The sequence below is a fragment of the Cornus florida genome, unplaced genomic scaffold (genome assembly GCF_030987335.1).
Source record: "Cornus florida cultivar Cherokee Brave unplaced genomic scaffold, ASM3098733v1 CherokeeBrave_3.0.0_Hap2_Chr02, whole genome shotgun sequence".
NCBI classification, from domain to species: domain Eukaryota; kingdom Viridiplantae; phylum Streptophyta; class Magnoliopsida; order Cornales; family Cornaceae; genus Cornus; species Cornus florida.
The window spans coordinates 28,970,063-28,992,919 of NW_026775572.1; the positions used below are offsets into that span (position 1 = coordinate 28,970,063).

Below are 22,857 nucleotides of genomic sequence, written 5' to 3' on the forward strand. Positions count from 1 at the left end.
AGAGATTTCAATTTCAAAAGTAAGTAAGTTTGGTCTTTGACCGGATCAAAGAGATTTCAATTTCAGAAGGTGAGAAGCCTAGAAGAAAATAATGAAATATCAAGAGGATATAGAATAAAATTTTGGATGAAAATCACTTTTATGTTTTGGAGAAAATTTAAATTTGTATTTTGTATAAATTTCAAATATGCATGCATATACACCTGCCAAAATATCCTTTTTACTAAAAGGGCCATGTCAACAGCTTCCAGAGTGGCTTTTAAATGAGAGTGTATTATTACCACGTGAACGTGACCATGTGTGCTCTCACTGTCAAATCTTGGGGCAATTGTTGAGTTACATAGATTGTCTGATCTTTTGTATTCCATGGGTCGTTTTTAAAGAATACATTTTGGAAGACTGTTAAGTTTTAGAGCATTGAAAAACGTGTGAAATATGGTATGTTTGCTGGTTAAAGATAAAGTGAAGCCAATGCTTATAATATCACAAAAGAATCAATGATATCATTACACATTAGCTATAATAGACATAAAGTTACTACTCCTTACCATTAAAGTTGGGAAGTATTGTTATTGTTTTTGTTTTTATTTGTTGTTTATTGTTAAAGTTGGGAAGTATTGTTATTGTTTTTGTTTTTATTTGTTGTTTATTGTTAACGTTCATGGACCATTTTTATTAACATAATTATTTTACACTTCAACTGTCATGAGTCTATGGTCCAAATATGTAATGTACCTCCATCTTTCAATTGATGTCATGGTTGGAATTCTTCTCATTTATTTTTTCCCTTTTGAAGATCAATCACTCAAAACTTTCAGAATGATGAATTTGTCTCAAAATGTAATTTTCTATATTAATCACTATTTTCACCAATTACATGGGGAATTCAATGCCAGATCTATCAAAAACAAGTATGGAAAGATGGAAACAAATACAACACTATTGACTATTAAACTGTACCAAATTTTAGGGTAAGAGAACAAAAAGCCAAAAGGCAAAACAAAACGCTAGTAGACTGCTAAAAGACATCTTGTGAAACCATTCATAGCCCTACACTGTGCAAACTTTGAAACGCTCATCCAGGACATGCACATTAACAAAGGAATCAAGTCATCTTCAATTATCAACCTGCCGCAGTATCCATAGCTCTTCTTCATGTCAGAAATAGAGGAAGCATTCGTCAAAAGTTGTCTTCATATGGATCATCATCTCTAAACATGTATCGACTGAAGTGCTGGACCTTAAATTTCCACTCCCCTTCTGCTGGATTGTAAGAAACGAACTCAGCACCTTGGTCTTTTGCTGCCTTGATCAGCATCCCTCTGTATCTATCAACCTTCGGCCCATCTGTGTTCTGTTTCCCGGTTTTTTTGTCAGTGCATGTGATGTTCAGAAGAGTTACCACTGCAGGCTTGTTGAGACCTTGTCCAACAGGGGGTTTCTTGCTCTCATCCATATACACTATCACCTCACGGTTATTAAACTGGACAAGGGAATTGAGATCAAGCTGCCGCACATCTGTCTCCCCAAGAAACTTGACACTGCCATAGCCATGCCGTCCAACCACAAAGTCATTCACACGAGAGCAGAACCCTGGCTCGGCCCTTTCCTTCAGTGCCAACTCCTGGATTTGAGGTTCTGTATAGTATTCATGACGTGGGAGATTTGGCATCAGTGCCTTGACATCGACCACATGTTCGCACGTCATTGCAGCCTCACCAGCTCTGTGCCCAGTGACTGTAGTATGTGAGGCACCCTTTTGGATGGAATCATTATCATGTACCCAGTCATGTGTAACGTTAGGTTTGACACAACTAACACTCTCCTTTTCCGTGCTATTTTCACCTGAATTTTCTGCAAAATTGCCATAAAGAATAAGACTACAAGCATAAACACTAATGAATGGAACGTATTAAATTGAATTATGAGAACATTGCTTAGACTTTACAGACTATCAATAACCATCACCCTGTTCTCTTTGCTTCTTCTATGAATCACAATAGGTGATTACTTCTTGTTCCATTTTGTTTGTGCTACTAATTAGAAATTCCCAAGACCAAACAGCAAAAAAGGGTGATTAATTTATTTATTAATATTTTTTTTTCAACTAAGTCCTACACTCTCCAGGGAAACCACATAGAAACAGCAGAGTCTGCACAGACAAGGAATAACAGAAGGGAGAAAGATCTTGGCATTTCACTATTTGTAGATTACTTAATCAAAATCTTTTTACATTTCTAAATACTTGACTATCGGCTAATAGAAATTCAAAATTCTCTACTATAATAATTGACAAGAATAATTGTTGAGGCATTCGCCCAGAACATATATTACATAATAAGAGCTATACTTCTATCATATATTTCACATGTAAAATATTTTACATGTGACATTAAACATACATTGGGATAATATATGTAAGAGGGGAAGGAAAATAAGATTTCTCAATTTCACAATGCATAAGTTGAGCCACAAAAAGAATCAAAAATAACTTCATCAATCTATGATCTCCATACCTTATTCATAATGCTTCTACTAGTCTGAACAATAAATTAATAATTCTTTTTGCTGATTGAAAGTTTGCTAATATATAAAAAAAAAAATTATGACAAAGTGACAAAGGATTTCAGATGCATCTCAATCATTTGCTGCTCATTACAAATTAAATTTAAAAATATATTTATAGCTACAAAATACATTTGCTCAGGCGCACGATTATAAACTGGTGAGACTGGTGATTGACAAATTTGAATAACTTCTTTTATTTTGCAAAAATAAATTAAAAAAAATTGTATTACTTTGACATAACACAATCCAATGTGGAACAAAAAGTAAGGGAAATATTTTCTTAAGAAACAAAATTAAGAGATCACCACACTTAGTACCAAATGGAAGCACTTACGATTCTCATAGGCATTACTAGATGCATGCACCAGTGGAGATGGTTTTTCTGGACTAGCTTTTGGAGGCCATTTTTCCGTGGGACTAATAACGAAAGCTCTTGGATTCTCTCTTGGAATGAATATAGGCATGCTAGCTATTCCTTCATCAGCACTATAAAAAGGAATCTGCATAAAGATTTAGGAAACAGATGAATAAATGTACAACATTTATATATATGGTCTTCTTTCTTCTTTTTTTTCCTAGTTGCTTTCTTCCTTCTTTCTTCTTCTTTTTATTTTTTTTAATTTTTTATTGTGGTTGGGAGAGAGAAAAATAGTATTATATATATCCATATTAATCCCAAATAATTCTCACCTTTGGTCCATCTCTTTTAGGATGATATTTCTGAACCACCGTAATCTGTCTACGAGACAAGTGTTTAGAAGTCAGAAGAGATGAAATCCTGGTGGGAGCAGACCTGTCCTTCACCTGATTGCAAATAAATGTTATGATCATTGATACACTAAACACTAAGTACTTCTTTTTGACACACTGCTAATAAATAATTACTAGAAAACCAGTATGACACTTCTAAACGTTTAGCACAAGCCGCTAGACAAGAGACACGTATACAATTTGTTTGGATGCATACAAATATGTCCAGCTTTCTTCACTTGTAAAATTTTCAGAAGCATACACATTTTTCATATTTTATCCGTAAGATGTAATTGAAGTTCATTATAAAACACTAAGTGTTACAACATTTAAGCGGATATGATCTTCTTCACGCAGCCATTTTGTTCCATAACATACACAATACCTCATATCCTTGTCAATATGTGTGAGCGCGCGCAAGCGCCTGTGAATTCCATAAAAGACACGTGTATATGTCAATTCTCAAAATCAGCCATACCAACAGCCAATTGTCCTCTGTAAATGTCACACTCATGTTTGTGTCCTCAACTCATACTTAACAGATTAACAGCACATTCTTACAGAAGCATCGCATTGCATCCAGAAACAGACAACTTCAGACATGTAAGACTTACAGGCATGCTAGAAATTCCATATTGAATTGAGGGTGTGGATCCAGGGATAGTTGACATCGGAAGCACTGCATGTGGATTTCCAAAAGGACTAGTAACAGCTGGCTGCCCTATTACAGGGCCTTGAGCGGGAGACCTGAAAAACATGTAATGACACAAGAAACCAAATGAATAAACCATGAATAAATGAAATGAAAGAAGATAATTCAGCCAAGACAGGAGTTCCAAGTTGTTCTTTATGTTTCAAATTATGACCGAGAATACCGATTAGCCGGAATGACAAAAGCAAGAAACCTTTGCTTTTCTTGGTTCAATATCTGGATATTAATCAACTGAAAGGCCCTAAATGGGTAGTTTGTATCTCTATAGAAATGGATCGATTTCATTAACTTTACACAGAATTAAATGTGAGCTAATCCTTATTTTTTTATAGAACATTAATTCTATTTGCTTTTTTCACCAAATTTATTGGGCTAGGTTGATATTTCAGTTTTTTCTTCAGTTATAATGATGTTCAATATAGACATCCAACTTGATCATTCAATTATTACGTATAACAATACAGAATAATTCATCTTTCATCGACAGGTCACCAGTTGAGAATATGTCTACACATCAAAACCTGTAGAACTAAAGTCTTAAACGAAGAAAGACATTATGGTGCCTATGAATCAAACAACGAATCATGCATGCAAAACAGGTCCTCCCAGGGTAAAATGCACCTCTTTAGAACTATAGCAACCTAGCCCAAGACTTTTTTAGGTTAATAAAATAAATAAAACATTGTCCAGAATACAAAGTGCAAATCAGTAATAAAACATACCGTTGAGAAGGATCTACCGTCTGAGTAGTTTGCGATGGCTGCAGAGTGGAGGAAGGTTGCACATAGAAAATATAATCAAAAAAATATCCAGTTCCTATACATGACTACGATGTAACAATCCAAAATCAAACTGGAAGGAATGTTAAATGAAAAAAGCATAAAGAAAAAAAAAAAAAAGCTTGAAAGTAGATGAGTATTACTTATTTCCTTTTGATAAGAATTGACATGCTATTATTAAATAAACAAATATCTCATAAAAGGAGGTCAACTACATTCAACAAACATAGTGAAGTTGCCACTGTAGAAGAATCATAATTTTTAAACCTTGAATATCATGGGGTTACTTACGGTAGATTGACCAGAATCTTTGTACTAATCAAAAAGGGAAAAAGAGAACTTACTAATGTTTGAATAGAAGCAAAAGGATTGGTTACGCAAAGCGGGGAATTGCCAGGTCCAAACGAAGAAGAGCCCTGCCCACATGAAGAATTTGTCTGCTCAAGTGAGGAAGTAGCATGAAATACTTGGGATGACTGACTGCTAAAGGGACTTAAGCCAGAGCTAGGTCCTGAAGCTGCTCCTGGAGCTGTAGTAGAACTGTAGATGGAGGGCGACAACGAAAAAGAGCCAGAAGTTGTTGCTTGGAGGAGAAATGGATTGGAAGTGGTTGAGGAAGAAGTAGAACTGAAGATGGAGGGTGACGATATAAAAGAGCTAGAAGTTGTTGCTTGGGGGAGAAATGTATTGGAAGTGGTTGAGGAAGAAGTAGAATTGAAGATGGAGGGCGATGACACAAAAAAGTTAGAAGTTGTTGCTTGGGGGAGAAATGGATTGGAAGTTGTTGAGGAAGAAGTAGAACTGAAGATGGAGGGCGATGACACAAAAAAGTTAGAAGTTGTTGCTTGGGGGAGAAATGGATTGGAAGTGGTTGAGGAAGAAGCAGAACTGAAGACGGAGGGAGATGACACAAAAAAGTTAGAAGTTGTTGCTTGGGGGAGAAATGGATTGGAAGTGGTTGAGGAAGAAGTAGAACTGAAGATGGAGGGCGATGACACAAAAAAGTTAGAAGTTGTTGCTTTGGGGAGAAATAGATTGGAAGTGGTCGAGGAAGAAGTAGAATTGAAAATGGAGGGCGATGACACAAAAGAGCTAGAAGTTGTTGCATTGGGGAGAAATGAATTGGAAGTGGTTGAGGAAGAAGTAGAACTGAAGACGGAGGGCGATGACACAAAAAAGTTAGAAGTTGTTGCTTGGGGGAGAAATGGATTGGAAGTGGTTGAGGAAGAAGTAGAACTGAAGACGGAGGGCGATGACACAAAAAAGTTAGAAGTTGTTGCTTGGGGGAGAAATGGATTGGAATAAGTTGAGGAAGAAGTAGAATTGAAGATGGAGGGTGATGACACAAAAGAGCTAGGAGTTGTTGCTTGGGGGAAAAATGAATTGGAGTTGACTGTGGGAGTCCAAGGATTCACAGATGGATGGCCAGGTGTTGTCGAAGGAGTAAATTGACCCACAGTACCGCGCCCATTGCTTGATTGACCCACAGTACCGCGCCCACCTGAATGAGTTATCAAATAAAGAAAAATGTCATTCGTACATGCCATTTTTGAAGTCTGTAATAAAATCAAATAAAAGAGAAATGCAGCCACACACATGCACTAAGTGGTAAAGCATACCTTTATCTCCTAACTGATAATCCTCCCACCTCAACCCTTCATGGCTTTTGTCTTTGTGAACTGACATGGCGGAGATCGACTGCAGTTTTCCTCCAGTTCGTCTGTTACTCTCACCATCTACCTCAGCAGTTGGAGTATACTTCTTTACCCTACTTCCTCCAAATTGACCACCAAAAGCTGACTGACTAATGCCTGCTCTTTCAGATGCTTGCAGGGTTGTCTGGACTCCTGCAAAATAGATACCAATTCGGATGACTTGATACAATGCCCTCATACCTGTCAAAAGATATTTAACATTGCATATTTGTGCAAGCAGAAAAAAGAAATATGGAAATTACTTACCAAAAGGGAAAGTCTGAGTCACAAAAGGAGATGGTTGGCTAAAGTTTGGAATGGTAGCCGGGGTGCTTGTAACACCAAAGGCTGCATTACTTGTTGCATTAAGGGTCGGGCCAGCAGTAGCAAATGCAGGTTGACTTGATGTACCAAAGTCAAATACAGTGCTTCCAAAATTTGATTGGGTCTGTTGGGATGCACTCCCAAATACAATAGGTTGATTAGGATACGAACCAAATCCTCCAAATGTAGGCCCGGACATAGAAAATCCTGTGAAGTGGCACAAGAGAGAGTTTCCAGCTATAAGACAATCAAGAAAAGATGGGCAGAAGAAATATATATATATATATATATATATATATATATTACCTAAAATTCTAATAATATGGTACAAGATGATCAGAAAAACTCAACACCATTATCTCAATTGCCAAGAAACATATAAAAAAGCAATGCGAAAGAGGCAAATTATGTGCCAAAGTATGTTAGTATCCATATAAACAGAGATCTGAAAAGGAAAAGAATATCTAACTTTTTCTAAACTTTAATCCATCAAGAATATTTGAGTTATGGATGGTGAATGTTCCTTGACCATTTTGTAATGTAAATAACCATAGCTTGCAATTTGAAATATATGAGAATAAACGCATTTAAATCAATCTCCCACACTTTCAAGCTTGATGGAATCTGTAGTATAAAAAAGGTATCTAAGATAATTCTCCTACAAGTGAAAATACGATCAAACTTATACTGTAGATATGTTTCCCTATGTTCCTCCCTACACAAGAAACTTTTAAAAAATATCGCACTGATAAAAAATTGTCTGAAACACTTCCCAATAAATGAATGGTAATGATTGGTAATGTGAGCTCTTCTAAGTTCATATGTACCCCTTCCCAAGTGTAAATGGAACTTAAATGGAACTTGTAACCATTAAATAAATCTTGAATTTCTTTCCCCTCTCTACACTAATAAGATTCCAGAAGGGTGACTTGATAAAACCTGCGGTCTGAGACTACATATATGCTCCAAAACTTCATTCCTGAACCTTTTCAAGGACACAGGACATTTCACTAGGTCCATAAAGAAGTCAAATACACACACACACACACACACATATATTCGAAGAGAATCTAGTGTTGTCAAATATAAATATAAAAGAATTATTGTTCCAATTTAAGTTAGGGAAATGGTATTAGCATTCCACTTTTGTATTCTTGGCCTCCAGCCCCTTTTTCTTTTACACTTCACTTTGAGGGGTAATCGTGTAATTTTCTTAATTAAAAGAACCATTTGGAGTGTAATAGTGCAGAAGTGGAGTGCCAATTATGTTATTGGAGCTCCGAACAAGTAAAACTTCACCTTCTCTGTTAAAAAAGGAAAATACAAAACAAAATAGAGTCATATCACATATGTTGATCAAATGTAACCATACTTTGGTTATGAAATCACATCATAAAGGAGACCCATGTACAAGCAAGACACCATCTGGATTGGTGAGAAAAAGCTAAAAATATGGAAATCAACAAATGATTGAGAAAAGAAACTAACATACAAAACAATTCAAAATAAATATGCATCATAAAAATATATTAATGTGCTAACTAGAAAAGGGCAATGAAGAGCTACCAGAAGCAGGGTTTGAAGAAGCACTAAAAGCAGGCGTCGAACTTCCAAATGTAAATGCAGGAGACGATGTGGCATTGAATGATGATGCAGAAGCTGAAGAAGAAGTTGCACCAAACAAGCCAGTTGAGGTTCCACCAAATATTGATCCTCCTGTATTGCCAAAGTTTGTATTACCAAAGTTAGGATTTCCGGTTTGCCCGAAAGAAGTTGCACCAATCAAGCCAGTTGAGGTTCCACCAAATATTGATCCTGCATTGCCAAAGTTAGGATTCCCGGTTTGCCCGAACACTGATGGCCCCCCAAAGGGGCTACTAGCTGGCTGTCCAAAAGCTGTTATACAAGAACGAAATAATCAAATAAAATTATTAGAATGACCCTCATATATCTGATGGCATATGAACAAAAGGACAAAAAAAAAAAAAAAAAAAAAAAAGGTCTATCATGACATGATTGAAAAGGAAAATCGCCAATGATTGCATCAAAACAGTACAATTATCATGACAACTTTGAAAATATAGTGGCCTTAGCATCAACAAATACCCATTCGATTCCTTAGTTGGTTTCTTCAATTTACAATTTGACTAAAAGATAAATCAAAGAACATGAGAACTTACAATTGAATGTGACAAGCTTAAAACAGTTGGTCTGAACCCAAAGACCAATCCATCATAACCACACACACTCAGTATGAGAACATGTTATTGCAAATTTCAAGAAAATATCAAAAGAACATAATTAATCAGAGTATAATTACACTCGAATAGTGTCCTTAGCATACGCAAATACCCATTCGATTCCCTAGTTTGGTTTCTTCAATGTGCAATTTGACGGAAATATACATACATACATACATACATACATATATATATATATCAAAGAACGTGAGTACTTTGAGTTGAATGTGATAAAAGATTAAATCGGTTGGACTAACCCAAAGACCGAGTCATCATAACCACACACATAATCAAATATGAAAACAATTTATTGCAATTTTCAAGAAAATATCAAACAACATAATGTTCCAGAGTATAAACAAAATCTGAATAAACCGAATGATACAGAGCATTACAGAATAATAATTACGAGAAAAATTACACTATATCCCGAACAAATAAAACAATAAAACTAATGCAAGCGTATATATATTCATAAGAGATTTGATTAAAGAAAATTAATTAGACATTAACAATATTTGGCATATCTAAGCCGAGAGAGTACATGAGAGTTCAAAATGAATCTAAACTTCCTCAAGAAAAAAATAGTAATAATAATAATCAAATAAATACATATTAACACATACCATTAGTGGAATTGAACATCTTCAATCGCGAGCAGAGTCGACAAGATCACAAGAATCGCATAAAGTCAGCATATACCAGGGTGCATGTGTTTTAGAGAGAGAAAGAGAGAGAGAGAAAGAAAGATATATATAGAGAGAGAAGGGTACGGTTTCAGACGAGTTGCTTACTATTGACGCTAATAGTAGCGTTGTAGTGAGAGGGCGACCGTGTACGGTTTTAGAAGCTTACACTCAACGCTACCAAGGTCGGTTTATTTGTTTGGGGAATTTTTTAAACTTATGCCCTCTTGTTTCAATTTATTACCAGATACCCCTTCTAACTTTTATGTTTTTCATTTGATCTTGCATTGTTCTGAATTTATTGGATAAATTACATTCACCACCACTAATGTGTAGTTTAATTAAATAGTTCTCCCTTATTAATTCAAACTTTATAGCATCGCATGCAATTAGTAATTTGTGACATTTTGTGACATGATACTTGTTAGTTATTACTGTATGTTAAACAAATTTAATTGTATTTTTTTAAACTTTGACCCCACTTTTAAACTAAAATAACATTAACTATCATTGTCAAGAGGATTAGGATTTGAAATGGAGTGGGTTTGATTCGAGACCTGATTTAATGTGAAGTCCATTTTAACTAATTTGAGTTTGGATTTTTTTTTTTTAATCTAAATTTAAAATGGGTTAAATATGGATAATCGTTGACAAATTCATCAAGAATTTGGGACTAAATACGAAAGTGAGTAACATTTAAATAGGTCAACTAATATTTAATCTTTTTGAATTTTATTAAAATTATATGGGAGGCTTATGAATCATTTTTATATTTACTCTATTTGAATCAGGGCGGTAATCTAATGATACTTTCTTATCTTGTGGTCCAAGACTATATTGACCAATAACAAATTGTCACGCAAGTAAAAAATAGAATAAAAGCTAACACATTTGCTTGTGTTGTAGTTTGTTATTAATTAGAATCATATTGTCCAAGCTATGTAAAAATTTATGGCCTCCAAGTCCCTTTCGCGCATGGTGGGTGACTGAGTGCTGAGTGAGTCATTTTAAAGGCATATTTAAAAACTTTTTTTACTTTAAAAAAAAAAAAAAAAATTTGAATTTATTTGTCAACTGCTCCTTGTAAAAATAGAATGAACAAAATAAATTTGCTATTTGTATATCAAAATAGGAAGAAGAAAAAAAATGTTATAACAAAGACAAGTGTCATGAGTTAGTTGAATGCCTGCACGCCACATAACACAAAAGCTCCTGTATGTACCGTCATTCACAAACAATCCACATATATTATTTAAATTGGATATTTTTACACGATATGAGAGATGAATTCAATATGTCTTACCACTAAAAAACAAAAATGGTTGAACGGTATAAATACAGAGTTGAATTCTATTCAAGTAAGCATCCATTTTTTCTTATAAATTTAAACCATTCAGAAATAAGTTCAAATAGGGAAAAAAATATGGGTGTGTGAGTTTTTTGTCAACGTAAATATAAATAAATAAATAATAAGATCAATACACCAAATCAATTGGAGAAAGGATTGAAAAAAAGAAAAAAAAAAAAGGTTCCTCAGAGATTTGAAGTCCACCATAGAATTATTTGAATAGGATGTTAATACAAACCAAATATTGCACTAGGAGAGAGAGAGAGCACCAAGAAACATATGAAAAATCAAGAAAATTCCCATACAGCAAACTGCTGCTTCAGCAGTAATATTGGACCATCTTCTAAGCCATACTTTATAAAACAAAACTGCTAATTTATTTTGAAAACATACAACAAAAATTCATTTTCTTAATGAAAATATTCACAACTATAACAATCTAGCCCATGAGACACTCTTTAACATAGTCCAGAATACAAAAAAATGTAAACCATCTGACTAAACCTTTTTTTTTTTTTCCTAAATATCTGGCTAAACTTTTGTTTCCTCTCTGGGTTGTTTTGTTCTTCTTCTCTTGTATTGCGACACCTTTGCCTCCTTTGAATAATATCCTGCTTACAGAAAGAATACGGTTGAACAGACGTAATCTGACCACGAACTCCAGTAAAGGCTCCGCAGCCACTTAAACCTTACAAAATGTCACAAAAAATTGAATGTCAGCTGCATGGAATAAGAGCCAAAGTATTCTATCTACCAAAAGAACAGACTAGGAATACAATGATCTAAAACCGACCTGCTGATGACTGGCCATTGTTACACTAGGAAACGCGCTTGCTGTCTGAGTAGTACAAAAGGAAGGCTGCATGTACAAAATATAAAGAAAAAAATGTTGTCAATCTCCATACGTTACATCAAACTTGAAAAATCAATAAATTGAAAAGGTAATAAAAAAGAAAAGAGAATATTTGAAAAGGGGATGATGTTATTCCTTTTTTCCTTTTTCCTTTTGATAAGAATAGGGAAACAATTATAAAATAAGCAGAGTAACTAATGGAGGTCAATCGCATTCAACAACCATATAAAAAAAGCTTGACTATTATCGCTCAAGGGGAAAGAAGAAAACTTACAGTTGTTCGAATGAAACCAGTAGGATTGCTCGTAGAAAGTAAGAATGGCGTGGTTGATGAAAAGCTACATCCTAATCCAGATCCAGTTGATAGTCCAACAGATTGAGTGGATGAAGGAGCAGTGCCCGGTCCAAACCAAGAAGAGTTCTGTCCACATGGAGCATTTGTTTGCCCAAGTGAGGAAGCAGCTTGAAATACCAGGTATGAATGTCCACATGGAGAACTGAAGATGGAGGGTGACAACACAAATGTAGGTGAGGTGGATGTACCAAAAAGGTATGGGAAGGAGGTTGCAAAATAAGAGGCTGGCACTATTATGAATGTAGGTATAGATGGTGAAATCGTCCCAAGAGGATTTCCAGAGGGCAGTGCATTAAAGCATGATGAACTGGATACAGGAGTACAAGACACTACAGAGCCTGGAAAGCTCAAAGATGTTGAACGGGGGGCAAAAGGATTGCAAGCGACCGAGGAAGAGAAGGGATTCACAAATGGATGACAAAATGCAGCTGAAGGAACAGCAGGGTTTGACTGTGTAGTGGAAGCATTGAAGTCCATCCCATCTGCAGATTGAACTGCAGGGCTTTGCACACCTGAATTTGGCATCAACGGAAAATGTCAAAAAGGCCCAGAATCAAAATAATATGAAGCAAATATATTAGCATTAGAATATGTGGAACATAAGAGACTTCAATCTTATGCAAGCATATTAGCATTGGCATTTCTTGTGTGATACCGATACCCTTCAAGTCATGAAATGTCCTCCCGGGTGATGCAATGGATCTGAGCTTGTACCACTTCCTCTATAGTGGCAAATCGGTTTCTTAATTCCCTAGGACTAAGGGACTGAGACAGAGATCTCATCTCTCCCAATCTTTCAGTAATTGTGATGAGGTCCTTGAACATAGTCTAAAGAATAAAATAAAATCACAAGCACTGCTTTATTAGTGAGTTGCTCATTGTTTGCCAGAGGGGACTATTTGTCATTGTGTTAACGAATGCATTAGAAAACTTACACCGCTTGTCTGGTCGCAGGGCAAACAAAGAGAAGAGCTGCTTTTTATTATCAGGGGAAATTATGTGGGTGAACTGTTAAAGTTCTTCAGATTTAATTATAACAATTCTTACTAAAAGGTTTCTTTAACATTCAAAATTGTGCAACCAAAAACTAAAAATAAAAACGTAAAGCACTCACCAGAAGGACGAGACCGAGTCACAAAAGTAGATGGAATAGTTCTAGGTCTGTTGCTGCGAGCTGCCGAAGTTGATTGGCCAAACGGTGGAACGGGAGGAACGTTAAATCCAGCTGTGCTTGATGCACCAAAGCCAGAAGTGCTCGGTGAACCAAAAAGGCTGTACCTACCTGAATTTGTTACTAATAAAGAAAATGTTAGTACATGCCATTTCTATAATAAAGCCAGACATGAGAGAAATGAAGCCACAAATATACACCAGTAAAGCATACCTTTATCCCCAAACTGATGATCCTCCCACCTCAGTTCTTCATGACTTTTATCATGGTAGAGGGGCATGGCAGAAATTGACTGCAGTTTTTCAGCAGGTTGTATGCTACTGGAGCCATCAAAAGTTGTGGTATAAGGTGCTATCCTACTGCCTCCACATCGACGGCCAAAATCTGACTGTCCAATGCCTCTGCTTCCACATCGACGGCCAAAATCTGACTGTCCAATGCCTGTGCTTCCAAATGTTTGCGGAGTGGTTTGGAACCCTGCAAATAGATTGGGAGTAAAATAGTGCTTATTGAGCCTGAACAAACTAAAGTACTTTAGAATTAAATATGAATGCCTATTAAAAGAATCTTTAACATTCCAAATTTGTGCAATAAAAAACAAATAAATAAATATAGACAATACTCACGAAAAGGGGAAGCCTGAGTCCCAAAAGGATATGAAGTAGTTCCAATTAAGCTGTTGGTTCCAATTAAGCTGTTGTTTCCAAATGCTGAAGTTGATTGGCTAAAATTTGGAACGGAAGCAAAGCTGAATCCTGGGGTACTTGATGCACCAAAGCCAGAACTGCTTGATGTACCAATGGAAGGAGCGCTTGATGATCCAAGTCCAGATACAAAGGTATTTGGTGCTCCAATTGGAGCACCAAATGCACCTCCACCAAAAGCTATTCCTGTGCTGCCAAATGTTGATGCTGATGAGGAGCCAACTGCAGGGATTCTGGTTGCATCAAAGCCAGAACTGCTTGATGTGCCACTGCCAAGTCCAGATACAAAGGTATTTGTTCCTCCAAATGCAGAGGTGCTTGGAGCATCAAATGCAGCTCCACCAAAAGCTGGTGCTATAGACACACCAAAAGCTGTTCCTGTGCTGCCAAATGTTGATGCTGATGAAGAGCCAATTGCGGGGGTTCTTGTACCACCAAAGTCTGCAGTAATTGCTATGTCAAAGGCCAGGGTTCCAGCAGTAGCAAATGCAGGTTGACTTGATGCACCAAGGGGAGCGTGTGTACCAAATACAGTGTTCCCAGAAGTTGATTGTGTTCGTTGGAATGCACTTCCTGTAATAGGTTGATTAGGAACCGAAACAGATATCCTGAGTGTAGGCATCTGCCCAAGTATAGAAGATCCTGTGAAAGTTACACAAGAAGGAAAGTATTCAGCTAGAAGATTATCAAAAAAGGTTAAGGAAATAAAGTATTAGCACAAATAAAACGGTATTGTAGAAATTAAAAATGGATTCCACACCTAAGTTTAAGTCAACATGTCATAAGACGATCACAAAAGATCAATACAATTATATCTTCATTTTTTTTTTTTCCCTGAAATTGTCAATACCATAATCTTGATTGTCAAGGACCATATAAAAAAGCAGTGCCAAAGAGGAAACTTAAAGTCCAACGCATGTTTGCATCTATAACAACAGAGATGTGAGAGAGAAAATAATATCTATTTTTTCGGTATTTATCAAACCTGTTCTTAACTTTTAAGCAATCAATAGAGTGAGTTTTTAATTACCGAATAAAAATAAATAAATAGAGTTATGGATGTTGAATAACCATAACCTGTAATATAAATAACTGTGATATTGTGGACAGAATTTGGTTTCAGCTTTTTGATCCGCCAACCCGTTGATTCAGCTTTGTGTGGGCCCAAAGGTCTGGGGGTTCGGGGGAAGCGCCCCCATTGAAAATATTTTGACCCATTTTTTGCTTGCAGGTCATGAACCATGTTTAATACTCTCTTGTAGCCCGCTATATAAGGACATTTATGTGAGATATAAATTTGTAATTGACAAATTTCGTTGTCAAAACGAGTCCGATCGAATTGTAAATTTTCAGTTCGATTTGTCAAGAATCAGGATCGGAAGTGGAATTGAAGAAGTGATCGTGTTCATGCTTCAATACACTCCGGGATGATGAGAAAAATGCTTTAGAAAGGTAAGAGAGTGTGTGAGTACACTTGGGAGGTTTAGAATTAAACTTTTGGGAAGACTTTACAGCCCAACTTGAACTGGTTCAAGTCTCTTGAACAGGTTCAACTTTTGAGGCTTTTTAGTGTTTTTCAAGACTAGCCAACTTGAACCGGTTCAAGTGTCAAAGTTGTTTTCCTCGAAAACTCACTGGCCAACTTGAACAAGCACCCTGAATTGGTTCAAGGGACAGTTTTGGTAACTCTGTTTCCTACTCTGCTTTGACTTCCTATTATGTATAGATTTTTACAATAATGATCATGCACGAAATTGACTTGTTTTCCAAGTTAAATTAGGTTTTCAAAAGTCTATAATAACATGTTTTCTCACTTAGGTTTTTACGACTTTTTGCATACAAAATTCTATTTTAATTGAGAGCCATCTTTGTGAGATTTTTCAGTATTTTTTCATTGAGAGCATACACACTATACACATGAGTGATTTAAGGTGTTGTTCTTATTCTGATCAAAGTACGAGTTTGAAGATATCATCAATATCAATTAGAGAAAGCATAATTCATTCTTTCTGCAACAAATTCAGATTTGAAGAAAAAAGGTGTTTAGACCACACTTTGAAGGGGTAAAGGCATTCACGGATTGTTGTTGATCTACCAGCAATCCTTCTACAAAGCTCAAGGAGTAAGTATGAAGTTGAGAGCTCTTGGACGGGGGAGTCGCAAAGCCAAGGGTGTCAGCAAGTTGGGTCTCGGTAGAGTGAAGGGGTGTGAGCCTGAGTCAAAGTTCAGTGTACTTTGCTTCAAACATAGTGGATCGTTCACGCTCGAGACAGCGCAAAAATCCTCGAGGTTTTCCAATTGGTTTTTCTCACTAAAATCCCGGTGTCACTCTAACTTTACTTGCATTTATTTTTGCTTTATGATTTGATTAATGTACTTTTATTTTGGTAAATTTAATTTAAGCAAAAATCGGATAAAAGCAAGTTGAACCTATTCACCCCCCTCTAGGTTGCTAATCCATATTATATTCCACAACCATTCCACATTGTACAACTCTCAATTTATGGTTTGGTGTGGGATATTGAGAGACACTGAAAATTGCATAAAAGAGAGCGAGAGCGAGAGATAGGATTTGGGTGCTAAAACTTGTAATCTCCAGATTTTTGCATATTGTGAAACCTTTTGCAGGATCTTTACCGTAGACGTAGGTTTGCCAAACTACGTAAATATTTGTGTTCTTTGTGCGTGGCGTGTTTATTATTATGTCGTGTTTCGTGATTTATTCCTGGTTCGCTACATTTGTTGTAACAATAACCATAGCTTGCAATTTGTCGTAACAATAACCATAGCTTGCAATTTGAAACAAATGAACATACATAGTTAAGCTTGGGAAAGTCATAAAACCTCACCTTAGCTTTCTCTTATATATGTATTCTACATTAATCCAATTCGACCATACATATTTAAACTTGGAAAAGTCATAACTTTCTCTAATATATGTATTCTACATTAATCCAATTCAACTATACATATTTAAACTTGGAAAAGTCATAACTTTCTCTTATATATGTATTCTACATTAATCCAATTCGACTATGCATATTTAAACTTGGAAAAGTCATAGACATGAGATTCGAAAGAGATTTGAACCAACAAGTCATTCATTGTTCGTATTTCACGCGCGGCAACGGTTTTAGAGAGAGAAGAAAAGCTCAGAGCCTCTTCTGGTCATGAATTATAAACAACATAACAGAAAATGATTGGAGAGAGACAGAGAGAATTAAAAGTTAGACTGATCTCTGGTTATATATAATAGAAAACAGAGTACAGAGAGAAAGTTTTTGTTATAGAAAGAGACATATACCAAAGTGAAATTGAAGGAATACCCATTCTCAGAGAGGGGAAAGAAGTAGGTGTTCTGGGTATTAAAACAAGAAGGAAAAAAGAGTAATTTTATATAGACCATAACGGACATTAACGTCCATCACTTAAAGGGGAGGTAAGTGTGATTATCCAAAATTTACGAGGGGTAAGTGTAATTATCCAAAACTTATGAGAGAAGTGTAATTATCCAAAATTTAGGGGAGCTAAAGTGTAATTGTGTTAATGGATGCATTAGAGAACTTCCAATGCTTGTATAAACTTAAGGCAAACAAAGAGAAAAGTTGCTTGTTAGTATCAGGAGAATTTATGTGAGCTAACTGTTAAAGTTCTTCAGATTTAACTACAACAATTCCTACTAAAAGGTTTCTTTAACATTCCAAATTGTGCAACAAAATATATATGTGTGTGTGTGTGTGTGTGTGTGTGTGTGTGTAATTCACTTACCAGAAGGAGAAGACCGAGTCTCAAAAGTAGATGAAATAGTTCCAGGTAAACTGTTGCTGACAGCTGCTGCCGAAGTTGATTGGCTTGATGTTGGGATGGAAGGAAAGCTAAATCCGGCTGTACTTGATACACCAAAGGCAGTGCTTGGTGTACCAAAGCCTGGGATGTAATTACCTGAATTTGGTATCAATAAAGAAAATGTCATTACATGCCATTTTTATAATAAAGCCGAACATAAGAGAAATGCAGCCACAGACACACACCAGTAAAGCATACCTTTATTCCCAAACTGATAGTCCTCCCACCTCAGTTCTTCGTGGTTTTTATCTTTGTAAAGGGACATGGCAGAAATTGACTGCAGTTTTTCAGCAGGTTGTGTGCTACTCCAGCCATCGACAGTTGTGGTATAAGGTGCTATCCTACTTCCTACACATCGACGGCCAAAAACTGACTGTCCAATGCCTGTGCTTCCAAATGTTTGTGGAGTGATTTGGACTCCTGCAAAAAAATTGGGAGTAAAATAGTGCTTATTGAGTTTGAACTAACTACATTACTTCAGAATTACATATGCAATGCCTATTAAAAGAATCTTTAACATTACAAAATTGCTCAATCAAAAACAAAAACTAAATATAGATAATACTCACCAAACGGGGATGCCTGAGTCCCAAAAGGAGATGGAATAGTTCCAATTAAGCTGTTGCTTCCAAAAGCTGAAGTTGATTGGCTAAAATAAGGAATGGAAGCAAAGTTAAATCCTGGGGTACTTGATGCACCAAAGGCAGAACTGCTTGATGTACAAACGGAAGGAGTGCTTGATGCTCCAAATGCAGGGATGCTTGATGCTCCAATTGCAGGGATGCTTGGAGCACCAAATGCATCTCCAGATTTAAAAGCTGGTGCATTGGACACACCAAAAGCTGTTCCTGTGCTGCCAAATGTTGATGTTGATGAGGAGCCAGCTGCCAGGGTTCTTGTAGCACCAAAGGCTGCAGAATTTGTTGCACCAATGGCCGGGGTTCCAGCAGCAGCAAATGCAGGTTGACTTGATGCACCAATTGGAGTACACGCACCAAATACAGTGTTCCCAGAAGTTGATTGTGTTTGTTGATTAGGATCTGAAACAGAAAACCCGAATGTAGGCATCTGCCCGAGCATAGAAGATCCTGTGAAAGTTATACAAGAAAGAAAGTGATCAGCTATAACATTATCAGGAAAGTTGTCAAGAAAAGAAAGTATTAGCACAAATAAAACAGTATAGTAGAAATTAAAAACGAATTCCAAGTTTAAGTCGATATGCCATAAGACGATCGCAAAAGGTCAATACCATTATCTTGATTCTGAAGGAACATATAAAGGAGCAGTGACAAAGAGGAAACTTAAATGCCAAAGCATGTTTGCATCTATATGAAAAGAGATACAAGAAGGAAAAAAATATTTAATTCCTGGGTATGCATCAAACTTGTTCTTAACTTTTAAGCAATCGATAAAATGAGTTATAAATAATGGAAAAAATAAAATAAAGTGATTATTCATTGACCATAACCTGTAACATAAATAACCATAGCTTGCAATTTGAAACAAATGAACATACATGCAGTTCAATTATTCTCCCACCCTTTCAAGTGTAGTGGAATTTGTAGTTAATGAACTTACCCAAAATATCAATTTTATAGGTCTGTTTTGCTACGCTTGTCCCTACATAGAAAATTTTCACAAAGTCTAGCACAAACAGAAAATTGACAGAAACACTTTCCCATTCAATTGGTCTTTCTTTCTCCTTAGAACGAGCTTTGCACCGAAACCGTACATCAATCAAAACTGCAGTTCAGTATTTTTTTTCCCCTTTCTACATGCCAGAAGGGTGACTTGATAGAATCTGAGAAGGTTTGAGCCCTACATCTATGCTCCAAAACTGTTATTCCTGATCCTTTTCAAGGATATAGGCATGAACAGAATTACGTGGGGCGGGTGGAGACATCTATCCCTACTGAATTTTTTTTTTATTTATATTAGACACCCAAAATTTTAGTAATATACCCCACTGAATATTTGGTAAAGTACCCCTGTTATGGTAGTTTGAAAAGCTTTTATCTTATTATTATTCAAGCCTCCCCACCCCCCAAACAAATAATTTTCTGGCTTCATCCTTGGATATAGGACATGTCACAACAAAATATGTTTTTTCTAAAGAATCTAGTGTTGTAAAACAAAACATTAAAAAGGTATTGTACCAATTTATGTTTGGGAAAATATACTAGCATTTGGCTTCATCAATTGATGGGTAATTGTGAGATTTATTTTATTAAAAAGATTATGTGTGGAGTGTAATAGTACAAAAGTGGAGTGTCTGTATCACGTCCCTTTGTGTTGTTGGAGCCCCTGCCAAGTAAAACTTGACCTACTCTATTGAAAGAGAAATATACAATAAAAATATACTCATATCACATAAACAAATCAAATGCAACCATACTTTCTAAAATACAGAGCTGTGCAACCAAGAAATGCAGGACCATGCATGAGCAAGACACCAAATGGATTGGTCGTGCTGTAGTTATTTTCTCTAAAAAACTTAAACTATGGAAATCTCAAATGATTGGAGAAAGCAACTAATATAAAAAACAAATCAAAATAAATATATCATATATTAATGTGCTAAACAGCAAAGGATGATGAAGAGCAACCAAAGGCAGAGTTTGAAGGAGTAAGAGACGATGTGGCACCAATTGATGATGCAGATGCTAAAGAACAAGTGGTTCCAAGCAAACCGGTTGAAGTTCCACCAATTATTGATCCCTCTGTTGATGAATAAATAGGAAAAACTGATGCGGAACCAAATTGGCTACTTTCTGACTGCTTGAGAGCTGTTATACAAAAACAAAGAGAATGGGAAAATATATATATATTAGAATATCCCTCATGTATCTGATGCTATATAACCAAATGGAAAGTGAAAAATAGTTTCATAGTAAGTCTATCATGATATGCTTTATAATGAAAAATCATCAATTTTTGCATCAAAATTGTGTACCACAAGCATTACATCTTTAAGCTGTTGAAACCTTATAAGTGTCACCAAAAAGCCCAAAATCAGAATTATTATAATATGAAGCAAAGATGTTAGCTCTAAATATTTGGAACATACGAAACTTCAATTTTGGAAAAATATTATAACATTAGAATCCACAAATTCAGTTCAATTCAATTTAAGTATAGCATTAGAATTCATGAACGTCATTCATTTCCTTAGTATGTTTATTCAAGGTATGATTTGATTCAAAAGTTTGAAAAAGCACAAACTTTCAGTCGAATGTAATAAGGACTAAAACAGTTGCTATGAACCCAAAGGCCATTCCGTCATCCACACATAATCATTGATTAAAATTTCCAAAGAAAATATCAAAAACTTAATTTTCTCGAGTATGGTTGTACCTCAAAAACCCGAATGATGGGGAGCTTTTCAAAATATTATTAACAACAAGAACAGTGGTCATCTCTACCAAAGTAAAAATTAAATAAATAAATAAATTTTATCAGGAAAATACAAGAACAGTGGCATTAAATATCCAAAACAAATAAAACAAAAAAACCAATATATTTATAAGACTTATAAATAAAAACCAATATATTTGTTAAGACAAACGTTGGGAAGCCAAGAACACAATCAATAAACAAGAAACATGACACAATAAAAACATGCCCCAAATTAATAAGACACGCAGATTTACATGGTTCGGCAAAAAACCGATCAAAATCAGGAGATTACAAGTTTCACCTCCCAAACCCTCTCTCACTCTCTTAAACGGCTACAACAGGAGTCCACGATTCACAAGAAAAACTGGGTAAAAATTCCGCTGCAGCCCAGGCCGAAACAAAATTCGGGAACTTCACAATATTTATAAGAAAATTGAGAAAAAGAAGTTGAAATCACGTAAGGGTCATAAAGGGAGACATAGTCACATGCACACAAAATATTAAACTTTCAAGAAACTTGCTCCCTAAAAATAATCTGAATACTTTGAAGAGAGAAAGAAACAGCAATTCAAAAAACACAACATATGGATGTCACGTATACACATACATTGATACATATATACTGCATATTCATGGAGATTCAATACAAGAAGTACTTACGATTAGGGAAACCCGACATCTCAAATGACATTTTTTTAGAGAGAGAGAGACACAGCAAAAAGCAACTTCGACAAAGTATATACTTGTGAAAGATCGCAGTGCGATTCACAGAGGGTTTTCGCTTTCCACAGTTCTGTATATCTTGTATTATACACACAAGCATGTAGCAATATATACCATATACGAATTATTATTATTATTATTTTCCAATATACCATATACGATTGGGGGTTGCCTAATGTTAAAGCTAATGTAGCGTTTAAGTGAAACAGAACCGTCTTTTAATAGGAACGCTACAATGCGCGCTACCAAACGGTCGGAATTTTAAATTTCTATTTCAAGAAAATTAATTAATTAATTAAACTTCTGCCCCCTGATTTCAGTTTATTATGGATAAATCATATTCACATAACATAATTATAAAAGTCTCTCCTATAGAACAAAAATTACCCTGATGTCATATGAGAATTGAGATTAGTGGATTGGGATATTATATTTCATGGTCAGAGATTATATTGTTCAGGTCAATCAAAAAAATGTCACTTAAATGTGATAATTTATTTTATTTTATTTATTTTTTTGCATGACAACTTGTGATTGGTTAGAATCACATAGTCCAATCATTTAATAATTTCTCTAATAATTTATGACATGAAAAGTTAATTCCAAAATCTTAAATATTGAGAAACAATAAAGTAGTAGTACTATTTTATACAATGCTAATCGAAATTAAACTTACAATCAAGTCCAGTTCAAGACATGATTTTGACA

General features: G+C 35.6%; 1 protein-coding gene across 1 annotated transcript; it reads right to left on the bottom strand.

The window, feature by feature from the left end:
• Positions 1–827: 827 nt before the first annotated feature.
• LOC132295931 (uncharacterized) lies at positions 828–22,242 on the bottom strand. Its single transcript, XM_059794192.1, has 21 exons — positions 22,087–22,242; positions 20,637–20,816; positions 18,600–19,118; positions 18,229–18,450; positions 17,953–18,126; positions 14,107–14,826; positions 13,694–13,957; positions 13,424–13,603; positions 12,229–12,821; positions 11,891–11,960; positions 11,721–11,789; positions 8,394–8,723; positions 6,771–7,034; positions 6,429–6,656; positions 5,154–6,310; positions 4,663–4,790; positions 4,544–4,559; positions 3,933–4,163; positions 3,259–3,372; positions 2,903–3,068; positions 828–1,854 (listed from the first exon to the last, which is right to left on the bottom strand). The coding sequence occupies exons 1-21, from the start codon at positions 22,115–22,117 to the stop codon at positions 1,181–1,183; spliced, it is 6,330 nt and encodes a 2,109-aa protein (XP_059650175.1). The 5' UTR covers positions 22,118–22,242; the 3' UTR covers positions 828–1,180.
• Between the last annotated feature and the right edge of the window lie 615 nt (positions 22,243–22,857).